Genomic DNA, 19,782 nt, shown 5'->3' with positions numbered 1-19,782 from the left:
GGAGCGTGAAAACACCTGTGACCCCAGTCTCCATCCAGGGGGTCCCTGTGGACACTGTAGAGGAGTATAAGTACCTGGAGGTGTACTGTTATAATAATTTGTACTGGACTAGAAACACAGAGGCTGTCTACAAAAAGGGCCAAAGTGGACTCTTCTTCCTGAGGAGGCTGAGGTCCTTTAACATCCGCCGGACGATGGTGAGGATGTTTTGAGTCTGTTTCCAGTGTGATCTTCTTCGCTGTCACATGCTGGGGCAGTGGGCTGAAGGTTGCAGACACCAACAGACTGAACAAAAGATTGCTTTACGCAAGTCATCAAACCAGGCTTTTTGTATAATAGTGCATAGTATTCTCAAGATATACTTGACAGTAGGGAGGATATTCATTTTTATATTTACTCGACTCCACAGATGTATGGGAAGGCTTTACCAGCGATCAATATTTGCTCTTTTATTATAGGTTTGAGTAAGTTTAATATATCTGGTTTGATGGATACTTGATGTCATTTTTGTCCCAGATATGTTAATTCTGTTCGTTTCCATTTTATTTTGTATTCCGTACACATGATACAGTACAAATTTTATTTAAGGACATCAATTCACATTTCTCCCAATTTACTTTATATCCTGACAGAGAGCCATACTGAGTAATGATCTGTGTGAGATGAAGAGAGGATTCTACATCTGTGAAATACAAAATTACGTCATCACAGTACAGTTATATTTTATGTTTGACTTCCAATATATATGCCTTTTTAATATTATTTTCAGATCTTTTTTCTCAGCTAATGGCTCAACCAAATTAAATAGGAGACCTGAAATTGGGCACCATTGTTTTGCGCCTCGTTGTAAAGTGAATGATTTTGAAAAGAAGTAATTTGTTCTTACTGAAGCCATAGGATTGTGGTAGAGCATTTTGATCCACTGTATAAAGTTGGTGCCGAACCCATATTTCTGTAGAGCCCAAAACAAGTATGACCATTCAATGCGGTCAAACACTACACAGTGTGGCTGACAGAGGGAGTTTTTTTTGTATGTTGTATATTAAATAATTTCTTTGTATTATCAGATGAGTATCGTTTCCTCATGAAGCCAGTTTGGTTTCATGTATCAGCTTAACAATCAACTTCAATAATCTTGCTGCAAGAAGGTTATCCAGGTTGGCTAGAGATATTCGGCAATAGTTCCTTTTACCTTTTTTTATGGGTTAATGTAATATGTGAATGATTAAATGACGGTGGAAAACTGACGTTTTCATGTGATGCTTAATACATCTGCAAAAGGAGGGGTGATAGATCCCCACTGAACTCCTGATAGAACTCTGCATTATAACCATCAGGCCCCGGATATTTCTTTTTAGAAAAATAATTTATGGCCTGATTTATTTCAGATAGTTATGGGCTGCTCTGTGTGTTTTCTTCTTCTGTTAGGAAGGGGAGCTTTACATTATTAAAAAGCGTTCCTTCAGACTCATGAAGCTGTTTGTAAAACTCAGTAAAGGTTTTATTTGATCTGGATCGGAGGGTATCGAGTAATTTTATTTTTTGTCATCTTTTTCAATCATTTCCTCACTTTCATAATCATTTAATTTTGCTCTCTTAAGTTTATATTCAATTTTTTCTCTTCTGATGTCATCATTTTTCAGTTTTACGGATACTTGTTCCTCAGGAACCCATAAGATAAAGTGTGGGGTTCCATAAGGGTCAATTTTAGGTCCGACTCTTTTTAACCTTGACATGCTTCCCCTCGGGGACGTCATCAGGAGACACGGCATCAGCTTTCATAGTTATGCTGACGACACGCAACTGTACATCGCCGTGTATCCTGATGTCGTTTTTAACTGCATTTTAGATCTCAAGTCATGGATGGCAGCAAGCTTCCTGATTTTAGTCAATGAAGGCCAGAGAGAAACTTTTACCAATGTTACAGGATTTTAAACCCTCAAAATGTGGGTGTGATCTCTTTTATTCCAGACATCAAAAACATGACAAAGATAGGTTTTAACCATCTTAGCCAGAGTCCACCCGTTTCTCTCAGGCCAGCGCGGATGCATGCTCTTATCTCTCGTTTGTTTAGATTATTGTAATGCCCTGCTCTCTGGTCTTCCCAAAAAGAACATGTACAGCTTACAATTACTACAGAACTCAGCCGCACGCGTGCTGATGAGGACCAGGAGCACATCACGCCAGTTTTAAAATCGCTGCATTGGCTCCCTGTGTTCTTCAGGATCGATTTTAATGTTCTTTTACTAGTTTTTAAATGTCTTAATGGTCTCGGGCCTTCTTATTTATCTGAAATACTTTTACCCTATCGACCCTCACGGACCCTGAGTTCCTCCGGTGCTGGCCTTTTAACCATACCACAAGTAAGAACCAAAACACATGTGGAGGCGGTATTCAGTTATTATGGCCCTCAATTATGGAACAGCCTTTTATCTTATTTTACAGTTTTGACTGTTTTTACTCCCTCAGTCTTTAGCTTCTATACTTTTTTTAATCTTATTTGACTGTTTTAGCCCCTCGGTTTTCAAGTGTTTCCTCCTGGGGGCCAACCACACCGAGAGTTGTTTCTGTTCCACTGATGGGGGGGGGTGCTGTCCCGTGGACGGCCCTGGCCTGGCTGGCTTGAGAGCTCTACACTGTGGTGTGGAGCCTCCTGTCTGCCTGGGGGGGGTCGGGGGTCCACGTAGAGGCGCCCCCTGCAGCCATGGACCATGATTCCTCTTGGTGTGCGCGGCCACCAAAGGTAGATTCTTCCTCACCTCAGATCTCGGTGCCCAGCCATGTCTCCTCAGCAACAGATAGTGTATGTGTGTGTATGTCTTTGTGTATATTTTTGGGGGTTGGAGTTTTGGGTTTTCATGGTGTTTTTGTTCATGTTTTGTTTTGCTTTTATTTTCTGTAAGGCACTTTGTGCTACTGTCAAAGTATGAAAAGTGCCATGTAAATAAAGATTAATTTAGTTTGCACGGTTCTGTAGTTCCATATTTCATTCTTGTACTCGTTTGACAGTGAACTTTAACAGCTTACTTTTTGTTAGCAATTTTCTTTCCTCTTGCTGCTGTAGCTTCTTCTTGAAGCTACCGATCTTAATTGGCTCCCCTCTGAGGCAACATTTTAATGCTTCCCATATCATTGGCAAATCACGTTTTTATTAATATCCAAAAATGTATGAATGTATTCACTTTATTTCTGGGTCTCTGACCAGAGAATCGTTGACCTTCCACTGTTTAAAACACACTGGAGCTGATTTTAATTCATGGTAAATATGAATGACTATGATCAGATATCGCTATTGGCTGTATCGATCTTTGTCACATTTTTAACAATATCTTGAGAAATTAGGAACAAATCAATTCTTGAGAAGGTTTGATGCCTGTAGGAGTAAGAAGTATAATCCCTTACATCAGGGGTGTCAAACTCAAATACAGAGTGGGCAAAAATTTAAAACTGAACAAAGCTGCGGGCCAAGGTTGAACAAATTAACCTTTTAATAGGGACCCAAACAAGTTTTGCATTGAATATGGAACAAGCAAGGCTTATATTACTTTATAGTGACATGCAAAATCGAGTTTCTAATAATAATTAAAAAATATCAATGGCATTTTAAATGAAAATTGAATGCGTCTTTTCTATTTGCAGCCTTCTGAGGTAAATATCAACATTCACTTTTTCCACAGGCTATTAATACATTTGAAAATAAAATAATGAATGAATCTAACATTCAAGCCTTGAAGTAGCAAGAGACAGTGCATGAATAAAACGTTAATTATTGCTCAGTTTGCTACACTGATTTGCTTTAACACTGAATATGGAACAAGCAACGCTTGTATAACTTAATAGTGCAAAATCAAATTTCAAAAAACATCAATGGCATATTTAATAAAAATGTAATGCGTCTTTTCTATTTGCAGCCTTCTGAGGTAAATATCAACATTCACTTTTTCCACAGGCTATTAATAAATTTGAAAAAATAACGAATAAATCAACCATTCAGGCCTTTTTACTGCTCAGTTTGCGACACACTGCTCTAATCTGATGTGCCCAAGCCAGATACCTGGCATCTTTTCTTGGATGCTAGTTCATTAATGTCGGGGTTCAGGCTTTGAGCTGAGGCAACCTTCATTATCGAACGAAGGTGTTCATCAGTCAGACGTATCCTGTGAGACGTTTTCGTCATCTTCATTGAGGAGAAAAGTTGCTCACATAGATAAGTGCTGCCAAACATGGAGAGCAATTGAGCAGCTTGGGTGCGGAGCTGAGGCACTGTGTCAGGGATGAATTGTGGAAACTGTGCGGCGCCAACTAATCATACTTTGACTTCAGCGTGTCATCAAACTGGAGTTCAATCAGCTCCATTTAGAGGTTAGTTGGTGCTTTTTCCACATCAACTGCGAAGGGATTACTAAGCAGTTCAAATCTACATTTCTGACCATCAAAGTCGCCAAATCGCCGGCTAAACTCAGCGGCGAGTACACTGACTTTTTCAGCAAACTGTGCGCACACGGCGGTAGAGATCTGCGTTTTATTGGCTTGGCAGCAGGGGAAATGGCCATGGTTTCCTTGCAGCAGCTGATTCTCCCACAGGCAGAGTTTAGTTTTAAAAGCTCTCACTGACGAGTACATATCTGTGATGATGCGGCCCCGCCCCTGTAGCTGCAGGTTCAGCGCATCAAGAATGCTTGAGATGTGACAGAGAAAGGCCAGCTCACACAGAAACTTTTGCTCCCGGAGCTCTGCTGTGTCCTTTGCTTTGCAGAAACTGACATATTTCTTCACGCAGCCCGAAAAGTCTGTTCAGTACTTTTCCCACGGCTTAACCATCTCACCTCTGTGTGATACGGCATGTTTGTGTGTTCCGAACCAAACTAGTCCAGAAAAGACTTAAACTGGCGGTGATTCAGACCTTTGGCTCTTATAAAGTTGACAACTTGTGTTACTGTGGTCATGACATGTTCCAACTTTAGGGCTTTAGCACACAGTGACTCTTGATGTATGATGCAGTGATAAACAGATAGCTCACCTGCACAGTTCTCTTCCCGCATCTTTTCACAAATCCTGCCCACCAGTCCATTCTTTTTACCACTCATCGCTGGCGCACCATCAGCGGTTAACGAGTCCCACGAGTTTATCCCACGGCAGGTTTATTTCAGCTACACATTTGAAAAACTTCCTCAAAGATTTCCTTCCCTGTGGTTGTGCCATGCATGGATTTAAATCCCAACAGCTCCTCCGTAACACACAGATTTGAGTCGACACCGCGGATGAAGACTGACAGCTGCGCAGTATCAGACATGTCAGTGCTCTCGTCCACAGCAAGGGAAAAAGAAACAAAATCTTTTCCCTTTTCCATCAGCTGGTCATGCAGATTGGTGTCAGGATCACATGTGCGCTCAGCTATTGTGTTTCTGCTCAGGCTTACGTTTGAAAAGGCCTGCTTTTTCTCTGGGCACACAACTTTTGTCGTCTAAACTTAACCGTCTCCTTTAGTCGTTGGTCACAAACTTTCAGCATGCACTTTTTAACAAACTCCCTCATTAAAGGGTCGGGTTGATTTGGCGATTTCTTCTGCCACGATATAACTTGCCTTTACAGCAGCCTCATTTTGTGCTGTGGCTTTTTTGAACATATACTGTTGTGAAACCAAACCTCCTTTCATCTCCTCTACTTTCTGTCTCCTTTGTTGCGCAAGAACACGGATCGCTACTGACAGAGGAGAGAGCATGGCTGGCGCGCCAAAACAACAGCAGAGAATTATGGGACTTGTAGTAGTAGCGGTGAATGGGGTATTACAGCGGCGGTGCCACTGTATAATACCAGCGGGCCAGCTCTAATGTTAATTTGATATTGCCTCAAGGGCCAAATGAAATTACACGGCGGGCCAGATTTGGCCCGCGGGCCAGAGTTTGACACCCATGCCTTACATCATTGTGTAGTGTTCTCCAAATATCAACAAGCCTAACAGCATTCATTCATTTTAATAACATCAATACAGATTCTTTCAGTTGGTTTATATTCCCGCTCTTGTCAATCTGTGGATTTAATGTTAAATTTAGATGATTTCCCAATATATACAGTGCCTTGCGAAAGTATTCGGCCCCCTTGAACCTTTCAACATTTCGCCACATTTCAGGCTTCAAACATAAAGATATAAAAGTTAAATTTTTTGTCAAGAATCAACAACAAGTAGGACACAATCGTGAAGTGGAACGAAATTTATTGGATACTTTAAACTTTTTTAACAAATAAAAAACTGAAAAGTGGGGCGTGCAATATTATTCGGCCCCTTTACTTTCAGTGCAGCAAACTCACTCCAGAAGTTCAGTGAGGATCTTTGAATGATCCAATGTTGTCCTAAATGACTGATGATGATAAATAGAATGCACCTGTGTGTAATCAAGTCTCCGTATAAATGCACCTGCTCTTTGATAGTCTCAGGGTTCTGTTTAAAGCGCAGAGAGAACCATGAAGACAAAGGAACACACCAGGCAGGTCCGAGATACTGTTGTGGAGAAGTTTAAAGCCGGAATTGGATACAAAAAGATTTCCCAAGCTTTAAACATCTCTAGGAGCACTGTGCAAGCAATTATATTGAAATGGAAGGAGTATCAGACCACTGCAAATCTACCAAGACCCGGCCGTCCCTCCAAACTTTCATCTCAAACAAGGAGAAGACTGATTAGAGATGCAGCCAAGAGGCCCATGATCACTCTGGATGAACTGCAGATAGCTACAGCTGAGGTGGGAGAGTCTGTCCATAGGACAACAATCAGTCGTGCAGTGCACAAATCTGGCCTTTATGGAAGAGTGGCAAGAAGAAAGCCATTTCTCAAAGATATCCATAATAAGTCTCGTTTAAAGTTTGTCACAAGCCACCTGGGAGACACACCAAACATGTGGAAGAAGGTGCTCTGGTCAGATGAAACCAAAGTCGAACTTTTTGGCCACAATGCAAAACGATATGTTTGGCGTAAAAGCAACACAGCTCATCACCCTGAACACACCATCCCCACTGTCAAACATGGTGGTGGCAGCATCATGGTTTGGGCCTGCTTTTCTTCAGCACAGACAGGGAAGATGGCTACAATTGATGGGAAGATGGATGGAGCCAAATACAGGACCATTCTGGAAGAAAACCTGTTGGAGTCTGCAAAAGACCTGAGACTGGGACGGAGATTTATCTTGCAACAGGACAATGATCCAAAACATAAAGCCAAATCTACAATGGAATGGTTCACAAATAGACATATCCAGGTGTTAGAATGGCCAAGTCAAAGTCCAGACCTGAATCCAATCGAGAATCTGTGGAAAGAGCTGAAGACTGCTGTTCACAAACGCTCTCCATCCAACCTCACTGAGCTCGAGCTGTTTTGCAAGGAAGAATGGGCAAGAATTCCAGTCTCTCGATGTGCAAAACTGATAGAGACATACCCCAAGCGACTTGCAGCTGTAATTGCAGCAAAAGGTGGCGCTACAAAGTATTAGCGCAAGGGGGCCGAATAATATTGCACGCCCCACTTTTCAGTTTTTTATTTGTTAAAAAAGTTTAAAGTATCCAATAAATTTCGTTCCACTTCACGATTGTGTCCTACTTGTTGTTGATTCTTGACAAAAAATTACACTTTTATATCTTTATGTTTGAAGCCTGAAATGTGGCGAAATGTTGAAAGGTTCAAGGGGGCCGAATACTTTCGCAAGGCACTGTATATAATTGGGAAATTGTTGTCACAAAAATCTGATTCTACTCTGAGTTGCGCTGAAGAAACCTGGACAGTCTTCATAAGGTGCATATACATTGACTAGAGTAAAATTGTTTGATTCCACAGAAACATTAAGAATATATCTCCCGAAAGGGTTACTTAATACAATGACTGAGGTTTAATTTCTTATTAAATATAACAGCAACACCAGCTCTCTTTGAAGCATGTCCAGCACAAAGTACCTCACCTACCCATTCTTTTTTTAGATGACCACATTTCTCTGTTCTTACCTGTGTTTCTTGAAGGAAGACTATCTGGGGAAACTCTTTTTAAATGCTTTAATATTTTACCACGTTTAACTTGATTATTTACTCCGTTCATATTCCAGGATATAATTCTTAATTTTGTGCTATTCATTAAACTAACCTAAAGATCAAGTTTAAAACAAAATAGTATACATTTCTTCTTTTAATTTTCAAATACATACCTTCCAAGCTCCACTTGACATACATAATTTGTTAATTTGTTCCATAAGTGCAACAGCAATGTTATTCTGTTACAGGATCACGGGACCGCTATGAGCCAGATCGTGGGCCATGGCGGGACAACGGCCGCTATGATGGAGGGAGAGATCGCTACCGGGATCGTTATGACGAGAGGGACCGTAGAGACTACAATAGAGGAGGTCTGTCATTGTGCTTGTTTGGAGCCTGTGTTGGGATTCAGATCTTGCTAGCTGTATCAACAGCTCTTTGGCTTCCTCATCATAAAATGCCTGAAATATACTTAATAAGATATACAGTGGGTACGGAAAGTATTCAGACCCCCTTAAATTTTTTACTCTTTGTTAAATTGCAGCCATGTGCTAAAATCATTTAAGTTCATTTTTTTCCTCATTAATGTACACACAGCACCCCATATTGACAGAAAAACACAGAATTGTAGACATTTTTACAGATTTATTAAAAAAGAAAAACTGATATCACATGGACATAAGTATTCAGACCCTTTGCTCAGTATTGAGTGGAAGCACCCTTTTGAGCTAATACAGCCGTGAGTCTTCTTGGGAATGATGCAACTAGTTTTTCACACCTGGATTTGGGGATCCTCTGCCATTCCTCCTTGCAGATCCTCTCCAGTTCTGTCAGGTTGGATGGTGAATGTTGGTGGACAGCCATTTTGAGGTCTCTCCAGAGATGCTCAATTGGGTTCAAGTCAGGGCTCTGGCTGGGCCATTCAAGAACAGTCACAGAGTTGTTCCGAAGCCACTCCTTCGTCATTTTAGCTGTGTGCTTAGGGTCATTGTCTTGTTGGAAGGTAAACCGTCGGCCCAGTCTGAGGTCCATAGCACTCTGGAAAAGGTTTTCGTCCAGGATATCTCTGTACTTGGCCGCATTCATCTTTCCTTCAATTGCAACCAGTCGTCCTGTCCCTGCAGCTGCAAAACACCCCCACAGCATGATGCTCCCACCACCACACTTGACTGTAGGGATGGTGTTGGGCAGGTGATGAGCGGTGCCTGGTTTTCTCCACACATACCGCTTAGAATTAAGGCCAAAAAGTTCTATCTTTGTCTCATCAGACCAGAGAATCTTATTTATCATAGTCTGGGAGTCCTTCATGTGTTTTTTGGCAAATTCTATGCGGGCTTTCATGTGTCTTACTCTGAGGAGAGGCTTCCGTCGGGCCACTCTGCCATAAAGCCCTGACTGGTGGAGGGCTGCAGTGATGGTTGACTTTCTTGAACTTTCTCCCATCTCCTCACTGCATCTCTGGAGTTCAGCCACTGTGATCTTTGGGTTCTTCTTTACCTCTCTCACCAAGGCTCTTCTCCCCCGATTGCTCAGTTTGGTTGGACGGCCAGCTCTTGGAAGAGTTCTTGTCATCCCATACGTCTTCCATTTAAGGATTATGGAGGCCACTGTGCTCTTGGGAACTTTAAGTGCAGCAGAAATTTTTTTGTATCCATGGCCAGATCTGTGCCTTGCCACAATTCTGTCTCTGAGCTCTTCAGGCAGTTCCTTCGACCTCATGATTCTCATCTGCTCTGACATGCACTGTGAGCTGTAAGGTCTTATATAGACAGTTGTGTGGCTTCCTTAATCAAGTCCAATCATTAGAATTAAACACAGCTGGACTCCAATGAAGGTGTAGAACCATCTCATGGATGATCAGAAGAAATGGACAGTACCTGAGGTAAATATACAAGTGTCACAGCAAAGGGTCTGAATACTTATGTCCATGTGATATTTCAGTTTTTCTTTTTTAATAAATCTGTAAAAATGTCTACAATTCTCTGTTTTTCTGTCAATATGGGGTGCTGTGTGTACATTAATGAGGAAAAAAAATGAACTTAAATGATTTTAGCACATGGCTGCAATTTAACAAAGAGTAAAAAATTTAAGGGGGTCTGAATACTTTCCGTACCCACTGTACCTATCCTAATCCAGTCATTGGCTTGCATGACAACCTGATTGCACTGCTGCGACCTTAATTACACATGTATACACTTTTTTTTTTTTTAACACAGTTTTCTCTCCTGTCATCCTTGTAGGTTATGACTCTCGCGTAGGAGGAGGTCATCGTGCCTTTGGCAGTGGCTTTCGCCGCGATTATGACGACAGTCGGGGTAGCAGTGATTGTTATGGGGATCTGGATCGTTATGACGACCGTGAGGATCGGTACGAGAGAAGGGATGACAAGCGAGAGGACAGAGGTGAGAGTTCAATATGCTAATACTACAGTTTGACAGCATGATTCATTACCTGATTTTATCAAATAAGGTTGTTGAGTGAGTTACATTTAATGGTAATTGTAGTGTTTCATATTTACCACCAATTAATATGATGTAAATTTATGAAATTAAGGGTGTAAATTATGTTGAAAGATTTTCACACGTTATCACCGCATTTTGTTTTTTTGTCAGAGTTTGACTGTGCCAAGACCATCTTCAGATAGTCACAGCCACGCCACTCCATATTAATATTATTCTTTCATGTTCTCTCACCAGCTCCTCAGCATAGACCCAAGTTGATCCTTAAGCCTCGTAGCGTGCCCGCGGAGGAAGGTGGCGGTGGCGGTATTGGCGGTGGTAATTCCCCAGCTGCAGCTCCGAGCTCTGGCAGCAGGGCCTCATCAATCTTTGGTGCGGCCAAGCCAGTTGACACAGCAGCCAAGGAGAGGGAGGTGGAGGAGAGGCTGCAGAGGCAACTGGAGGAGAACAAAGGCCTGGCATCCGATAGAAAGATAAGAGACAGGTCAGGAGTTGACATTGCTGGTCATCATATAAGTTTGGATGAGATTGTGACAACTCAGTTGTAGGAGATTAAGCCTGATTATGGCTAGAATATATTAGTCGCTGAACTAATTATGAATTAACTCGACTCGTTGAAATTTGGGATTGATTTTACCTCGGAGTAGGGCACCACACCAAAATAAGACAGGATGTTTATTAAACTTTGGTGAAGGTTTAATACCTGTTAGTTATTTAAAGTAATTGATTCTTTAAATTTTATCAGTCTCGTCTTGAACGCGTTAGTTCGTACCACAGCCTTATCAGTGACCAACACTTTCTGCACAGAACAGAAGACTCACAACGACGTAAAGTTATAAACATTTATTTGACTACCTAACAAAGAGAATACAGGATAGTGCAACATTGAATCGACAAGTGAAAAAAAAAGGTTAAATGTGGATATAAGAAGCTTGAGACTCGAGGGGGGGCTTGTTTATGATATTACTGGCGGCTACAAAAACTTGCTCTAATAAGCCTGCCAACAGAACTCGGATCAGAATCTAACTGTCACCAACGTTTAACCAGAAGCTGCATTAAAAGGCCAACCTTACTTTGCCCGTTGATATTACAGTCGCCCTGGTGTCTTACAGTACCGATGCAGGTTCAGTGGGTCCGCGTCCCTGTGTTTGGCGGATATCGGCTCGGTTTGTAGACTGGGTCAGCTGCGCGGTTGGATCGGCAGGTCTCGGCGGGTCCCGTCGTGGCTCTTCAGGTGGCTTGCCTCTGGAGGTGGTTTGTGGCTTGACAAAAGTTCTGATCGGTTCTGTGGGGCTGGAGTCGTGAGTTTGATGCAATTTGCCGGCCGGACAAAAAGGCAAAGACAGCACGAGGGGTTTTACTATACTTATAAAAGATTAAAAAAACGTGTCGTAGAAAACTTAAAAAGTCACGCGATAAAAATAGATTAATAAACAAAAATACTTTAGTAAGGAACAAAATATAAAGTAACGTCTCTTGCTAACTTTGGGTTAACAAGGGAATGAACAGCAGGAGGGGTGGTCAGAGGTGCGAACGGTAGAGAGAGAGATCAAGAGAGGTGAAGAGAAGAGAGCAGATGCAGAAGAGAACAAGAGAGCCTTTTGGACACCTGTTTGTTCCTTTATCTCACAGTTGAACGAAGAGGTGGGGTCTGGTTTAACCCACCCCTTTGGCTCTGAGCGAATCAACTGCTTTTTACGCCAGAATTCTACTTCTGAGATTAAACCATATTTGGTTGATTTTCCACTATTAAGCTTTCTGAGATTTTAACCAAAATCTAAAGGCAGACAGTTTTAACAAATAAAGATACTGAGTGATGGCCCTATTATTAAAACACAACATATTTCAGGAATTAGACAGAGACTTTGCACTTCTCAAACCACATAAACATAATCACAACAAGATACAAATAATGCATATACTGTTACACACCTGCAAGAATGTCTTTGAACAGCCAGTTGCGATGAAACATCGAACTTCAACTGTTTTCCAAACTTCTACACAAAGTTCTGTTGTGTAGATTTTATTAATGAAAGTCCCTCTGTCTCCTAACAGAGACGGTCCTCCGGTTCAAATTGTGTTCAGATTTGACGTTGATTTAGGTTAAAAGGGGTCCTTCTTTTGGAGTTCTGTTTTTTTATTACCCTAGGAGGGTTTGAGGTTGTAAACCACACCTTATCTCCTATCGAAACAAGTATGCAAATGTCTTATCTACCGTTGTCTTCCTGCGACGCTGAGCAGACAACCAGACACAAAAACTCCTTAAACAGCACTTCCTCATGGAGGTCCTACACAGTGTTATTTATGCTTAAATATATTTAAGGAAGATTGTTTTGTAATAAAGCTGCATACTTTACAGAAGACAATGGGACAGAAAAAGCAGTTATTCACACTTATACACCATGTTTTTGCATGATTGCATGACATGTACTTAAGAATATCTGATTAAAAAATAATCTAAGTATCTTTAGATCTGACACCTGGTATTTTTAGAATCTAAAAGAAATCAGACCCTAGATCAGCCCTAGCTAACATTATCCACTCCAGACAGTATTTTGCTATGTTAGTTAGTAGTTTATCCGTGTTAGCAAGCTAATGTTGTTTTTTATCTGGTGACGCTGTAGGGTTGTGGTGTCTCAAAGTGATCCGCTGTGGCTGCAGGTTTTCATTCCAACCAAGCAAGAACACACTTGACTCAACTTAGGACGCACTCCCACTGTCCATTCAATTTTTTTAAAATGTGGCACAAACGTCCACTTGTACCCAAGGGTGACCTTATTAGATTTTGGTAGTCAAAGGTCACTGTGACCTCACAAAATGGGTTTTTGGCCTTTGTAAGAGTCCTACTCTTTTGAAAGCATTTCACACAAGAGATGATGAATTTATGAGAGGAACACTTTTTTTGTCCATCACTCAGTTTCAAAAGGGGAGACATTTGGCCAGATACTGATTTGGTGTAACTCATCTTCTAACTTTGGTGATTGTTCGGATCTTTGTGTGATGCTGGGTTTAAGACGTGCGTGAGGCATACACATTTTGCCAAAAAAATACACAAACTGCAACAACACATAAGTGGTGCTTTGCAAAGTTTTGCTCTATTCTTAGAACTGTCTTTTTTTAAGCCCATTGTAGTTTGCAGGCCTGTTTTAGCTTTAGCTCTATTGTTTTCAGGGACTCAAGCTGGCGCAATGAAGAATTTCATTCTGATCGATCTTGCACAGGAATTGACTCTTCACAGGGAGGAAGTACCTCTGGAAATGGTGAGATAGAGCATCATTTAACTTTGATAGAGCTTGCCTTCAGGAATCGGGTTCCTCCATATAAACCTGAAGAGACAAAATTGCACTGCTGTGTTTCCGTATGTCCTATTTTTGTGTGCGTCTTTCAACATAAAACGTAGGACCTCTTTTTTGTCAGTCACATCACAATCAATTCAGTCTGTTCAATGAAATTTTGAGTGACTTTTTTTTTTTTTAGACATGTAGACACAAAAATGCAGCTTTTTCTGTACTGGGAGTCATGTTAGAATATTTTCAGTGCACTTGAAACAAAACATCCGCGACAAACCACAAATGGTTAATATTTCCTTCAGTCGTAAGAGTATTGGAAAATAATCTTCAGTGATCTAAAATGGTGAGAAACAATGCGCTGCTCTTCTCATCCACCAGGCTACCAGTTTCAAGATAGTGACCGCTCTGGGGAGAATGAGGTTTTCAGCAGGAGAGTAGGTGAGCCCTCCTCCCCTGGGGCCTCCCCGCAGCCCCCCTCTACCAGCTCCTCTAAGGATCCGCTGGAAGGGATGCCTGCACCTCCTCCAAAGGAGAACGTCTGGGCCAAGAGAAGTGCAGCCAGCACAGGCTCAAGCGAAGGTGACGGACGAGTTCCAGTCTCTCCTGTCTCTCCCAGTGGTTCAGCTCCTACCAAGCTTTTGTGAGAACTCAAGTTTATTTATTTATTTATTTATTAAACAGGAACAATCAACAGCCATCGACTGTCCCAGAGTTGGCTAAATATTTCATATCAAATCCACAAATAATTTGTCTCAAATGAGTTAGGAACATTTTTAGTAACACTGCAGATAAATAGCCATGTCAAAACATTTCACACCCAGAATTAGCCATCATAGCCTTGTAAATAGAAAAGTATAACTTTCAGTTTGAGTGTTTTGTATACCATTTCTTGACTGTTCTTACGTTGTCTTTAGATCCCCAAGTTCTGCAGTTGAAATAGGATCTGGGAAAGGTAAGGCCTACTAATGAATGGGGGATTTTACCCAAACCTCAGTGTAGACTATGATTTTCAAAGTTGAACAAACCATGTCAGCTATAAGAGGACTCTACAAAATCAACAACACAGAGGGAGGAAGACATTTCCGTAAACAAACACTTGCATACACCTGGATAATATGTGTCGAATTTGAACACGTCTTAAAGTCCTGTGAGACTGTAAAGGCCATTAAGCACAAAACAAAAATGGTGGATGGATAAAAATGAGACAACTTTCTTTTCTTAAATCCATTCTTCCAGTGAAGAAAAACTGCTAAGTTTGGGAACAGTGAAAAGGCCATGTTGTCACATTGATCTAATCCTTTATTCTCTTTCATCTCAGACTGTTCTTATTAAGCTCTTTTTAAGGTTCTCGGCTCCGACTGACTCAGCTTTCTTCAACTTAATCTGTGTTTTGAACTAAAAACAAAATTCACCATGTCCTATATTTCCACGACTATTGGATAAACATGTAGTATGGTGACATTGAAAATAAGCATATTAGACATCAGCATTGATCTTAAATATCTGATGGGAATCCTGCCATTAGGTTTAGATGATTTTAGAGGTCCAGTCATGAACTTAAGTGTTTGGCCTCTTATTAAGCTGACCTATACTCTGACTGGCACTGCCACCTCTTGAGCTTCAGTGCTGGCCAGGCTAAAAATTGAAAGTGTAGTTTTTGTTTTCAAATATCTGACAGTGACTGCGGTCCAGTCTCACAGATTGTGGACTTTAAAGGCAGCCATGAGGTGCAAGAACAGCTGTTATACTTACTTTTCACACTGCTTAGAATCATAATGGACATATCTGGCAAACATCTCTGACAGTAGCAGGTATACATTACAAGGGGAGCACTGAAATATGTCTTGCATTGTTAGTCTGCATTCTTGTATAAATAATCAAAGTGAAATATATGGTGCAGAATAATATGCACATGCACCACAAAGAAGATAAACGCCTGTCAGCCATCTGGCCAAATATGAAAACATTGAGCATCTAAATTATTTGCTGTACTGTATCAGATAACTTATTTTCATTGTTGTTTTAGAAACCTTTGAAGCAACTTTCAAGTCAATATCAAATTTAATTAAATGAATTGCACTGTACTAGCTCAGCTTGCATTCAAACAGTTGTGCACCTCTCATTTGGCCCTACATCAGTGTCTAACACTTTTTGAATCCAACCCAGTGGCCCTTTATTCTGCAGTGGGTTGTAGTGTAGTTGGCTGTATAAAGTCCAACTTCACTATACTGTCTGGCTTCTCCTTTAAGATGAGAACAAGGCTGATGGTATGCGTCGGGACTAACAAAGACCGAAAGAGGTGCCCAACAAAGACCGAAGAAAGGAGGCAGACAGGTCAGCCATCCAAAGCTAGCCACTCCAAGGTTCTTAATGAGACAAGGACATCTGTATATAATGGCCTATGCCCAGTGACACAACTGATGATGCAATCATTGTTCCTAGTGTTGTGGAATCAATTGATTTGAGTACTCAAACTCTCAAAACTGGACCTGAAATTTGGGACATTTATTTGAGGCTTTTCTTGTGAACATGAGAACTGAGCATAGTGCTAACTGGGGGCCAAGCAGCTTGTAGATGTAACTTTTCAAATAATTAAAATGCATAATTTGTGCTGTATTAGATTGTTTTTTTAGCTGTGTGTTTAAGGCTTCACAGCAAGGGCCAAATACCAATACATTTTAATCTTGGTGTTCGCTCTGCTTGTAGAAAGGATAACAGAAGAGACTGAGACTCCAGATAACCCCCAGAGCCAAGGAAATTTGAAGAAACCCCAAGCCCTGTAAGTCCTTCACTCCCAAGGATTAGTCAGACTTTGACGTCACCTAAATTAATCTTCATTGAAGGGATTCTCTAAAGCCTTAAGTTGTCCATAACTCCATCATCAGTCATAAAATAATTTTCATAAAATTATGTTTCATTGTTCTTGAGAATATTCTTATTTGTTTAGCGTCCAAAGCCAACTCTACTGATCCAGGTTCTGTTTTGTTTTGTCTCCAGAAGTTCAGCTCAGCCAGTAAGAATGCCGCTTTGCTAATGGACGGAGACCAAGGCGATGACGCAGAGGACGTAGAATAGAGAGAAAATAACGAGACAAGGCCCGAAAGAGTAAGCGGAGAAAACGACCTTCACTGAAAAAAAAAATGAATCTCACATAATTAATGAAAAAACTTCTCACATGGAAGATGCTCCTGGAAAGACATCACTCACTCCTTCCTTTCCTCCTACAAAACTGTCCTTTACTTTCAAAACACACACCCATCCTCCCTCCACTTCAGGACTATTCAGCTTCTTAAGAATAGTCGCATACTGGACTTGTTTTAAATGTGGAAAAAAGGAGTAGCTGACACATGGAAAAGTGATGGATAACATTGAATTAATTGTAATAAATAAATGGAAAAAGTGGGGAAAAAATTAATTTGTATATTTGTGGATCACAGGTGGGGTGAGGGTGGAGGATATGACGCAAGATGTAGTTTACAGAGTGGAACCTTAAGTTTTATCAGCTCTTATGCATTTACTCTGGGAATTATGCAAATCAATAACTTAATTTGAATCCATTTTATTCATTAGTAAATCATTTGGTTATTTATATTTATAATTATTTAAAATCAATCCAATAAAGGAGCAGTGTATATGATTCAGTGACATCTAATAGTGGCTCTGTAGAGCTGGTGTTCAGTTGGTTGCAATCTGAGCTGGTGTCTGAGCTGGTTTTGGTTTGTCCACTCGGGGCTACTGTAGAAATATGGCCGTGCAACATTGCAGGCTCCGTGAAAGAGGACCCGCTCCCTTTGTAGGTGCAAACAACTCATTCTAAGCTAACGAAAGTCCATGCAACAATTCTTGATTTCAGGTGATTATACACTAAAGAAAACAGTTATAAATGTTATATTTCATTTCTAGATCCTAAACACTGCTCCCTTTAAATCGGATTAATTACTGAGAATTGGTCAAGAATAACCTTCGAATGCTCACGATCATGAATGTTGAGACTGGTTACTAGTTTAAAAACATTTGTCATGTGTGCACCATTTAACAAAGCATTGATTGATTTTTTTCTAAACTGATTGACAGTATTGTTAGAGGACTGACTTGTATGTCTGAAGAAAAACAGCTGCTACACGATTTTCACTCAGAGAATCAAGTGCCATGACCATTATCCCCAATCATTGCACTGATGTCTCCATTTCCACACCTAATGAAATAATCAAATCAAATGAAGGCTAATTGTTATTAGTTGTTTCCAGCCATCTTGAAGATTTTCCACAGCTGTCTAAATCACTCACTTTCTGAAGTGAGAAATACAAATATTAGGGTAACATCTGGAGTTTTCTACAGCAGGATGTAAGGATTTACATAAGATAACATGAACATGTTTTTCATTTTGCAATAAATTGGGATTGTCATGCACATTCAAATGGAATGTGGTAAGTGTGTTTGTGTGCATTATTGAAGGTATTCAGACCAAGGATTAAACAAAAATACACCTGTTAAGGTCCCTTATTTTAATAGGTGAGTTGTTTTTTTATTATTGTAAAGCAGGTTGAGATGCTATATAAATACTGTGAAATTATAAAAACGCTCAATCCGCAGAGAAATGCACACGGCATGTATTCAGAAACTGCCTTTAAACAAGAGGATAAGACTATACGGTTGTGATGTCGCAAATCTACTACAGATAGGTGGCAAGTGCCATTGCAGTGTTGTTAGTCATTCATTGGCTGCCATGTTGCCATGCAGAGAATGCAGAAGACCTCGAGACGCTGACCAATCAGAGCAGACTGGGCCTGCCTTCTAATACCCATATCACCTTACTATATTACCCAATACATAGTATGTCAAATGCAGTATTCCAAAAATACTAGGATGTCCTATCTCATCTCGTTGGATTTTGCAGTAAGCCAGCATGCTTTTCTGGATATTCTGACCCACAATCCTTTGCACAGCATATGAGCCAGAGGGTCAACATTCAAGGCACTATGTTAGGAAGAGGTATGTCCCAATAGGAGTACTCCATGCAACAGTAGATATTAAAGGTAAAAAGAAAAAGTATGTGATTTGGAACTCAGCCTGGGTATTTTCAAAAAAATTCACGCAGTATGATACATATAATGTATTTTGAGCAAGAATGTAAACATGTTCTAGTACCAAAATACAATTATGAACATAAAAATAGCATAATATGGGGTTAGAGCCAGTCTCCCCATGTAAAGAGGCTGAAGGTCCTCGAGGCACAGTAATATGACTCGGTCCCACACTTGTGGTAGCGCATCATTCTAAAATGACTGTCACAGGATGGCAAGTTGCCTCATCAAATGTCACACTTGTATACAATGAAAACGTCCTTTGCTGACTGTTCTCCTTGGGCCTGAGCTAGCTCAAACCAGAGACAGAGGGGTAACTCTAGCCTGTTTCACAAAGAGAGCTAACTCAAACCAGAGACAGGGGTAACTCTAGCCTGTTTCACAAAGAGAGGTAACTTAACCTCTCTCTGGTCAGTTACCATGGTAACATGCTCTCTGAACCTAACCTGGTTGGGACCAGGTTAGTTTCAGAAAACCTTGAGTTTCTCACACACGGCATTTGATTTCCTCATTCATTCAGTCAGCGGGCGAGTTTTGGCGTATTATAGTTCTGTCTGTTTCTTCAGAAAATCACTGCCAACATCAGACATTAGAAGTTATATTAGGTGGTGACTATTTCACTACCATGGCATGTCCTTTTGATAACGATCCCACGGATGAAGGTGCAGAATTACTGCACAGAGAATTCAATATTCGTCGGGAGATAATTATCAAACTATTGATTATAGAAGTTCTTGCATTTCCAGGCAATTCTCTTTTTGAGTGTTACCGTTTCATATCCCAGCAGATATTCTGTGTTGCGCTGCGTTTTTTTGCAAAAGGGAGTTTTTTTTATACAACGTATGAAAATCATTCAGTAGGCCTATATAGAAGTTATATTAGGTGTTGACTATTTCCACTACCATGGCATGTCCTTTTGATAACGATCCCGTGGATGA

General features: G+C 40.6%; 1 protein-coding gene across 2 annotated transcripts in view; it reads left to right on the top strand.

Annotated features, from left to right (window-relative positions):
• The window catches only part of LOC310966203 (eukaryotic translation initiation factor 4B-like), a 41,210-nt gene extending 23,057 nt beyond the window's left edge, over window positions 1–18,153 (top strand). Inside the window, exons 7-14 of one of the 2 annotated variants that reach the window (XR_014593803.1) lie at window positions 8,260–8,382; window positions 10,252–10,413; window positions 10,708–10,954; window positions 13,642–13,730; window positions 14,139–14,339; window positions 14,675–14,712; window positions 16,467–16,539; window positions 16,758–16,823. Coding sequence is in view for 1 of the 2 variants with exons in the window: in XM_083940058.1 (XP_083796184.1) it covers window positions 8,260–8,382; window positions 10,252–10,413; window positions 10,708–10,954; window positions 13,642–13,730; window positions 14,139–14,400; window positions 14,675–14,712; window positions 16,467–16,539; window positions 16,758–16,794 (1,031 nt within the window). In the remaining variant the exon portion in view is untranslated. Of the gene's footprint in view, window positions 1–8,259; window positions 8,383–10,251; window positions 10,414–10,707; window positions 10,955–13,641; window positions 13,731–14,138; window positions 14,401–14,674; window positions 14,713–16,466; window positions 16,540–16,757 lie in introns of both variants that reach the window. The other variant, XM_083940058.1, reaches the window with a different exon arrangement.
• Window positions 18,154–19,782: the final 1,629 nt, after the last annotated feature.

The sequence above is a fragment of the Echiichthys vipera genome (genome assembly GCF_963691815.1).
Source record: "Echiichthys vipera genome assembly, chromosome: Y".
Lineage (NCBI taxonomy): Eukaryota > Metazoa > Chordata > Actinopteri > Perciformes > Trachinidae > Echiichthys > Echiichthys vipera.
The sequence above is the reverse complement of the archived record's forward strand: the minus strand, read 5'-3'. Positions and strand labels throughout refer to the sequence as shown.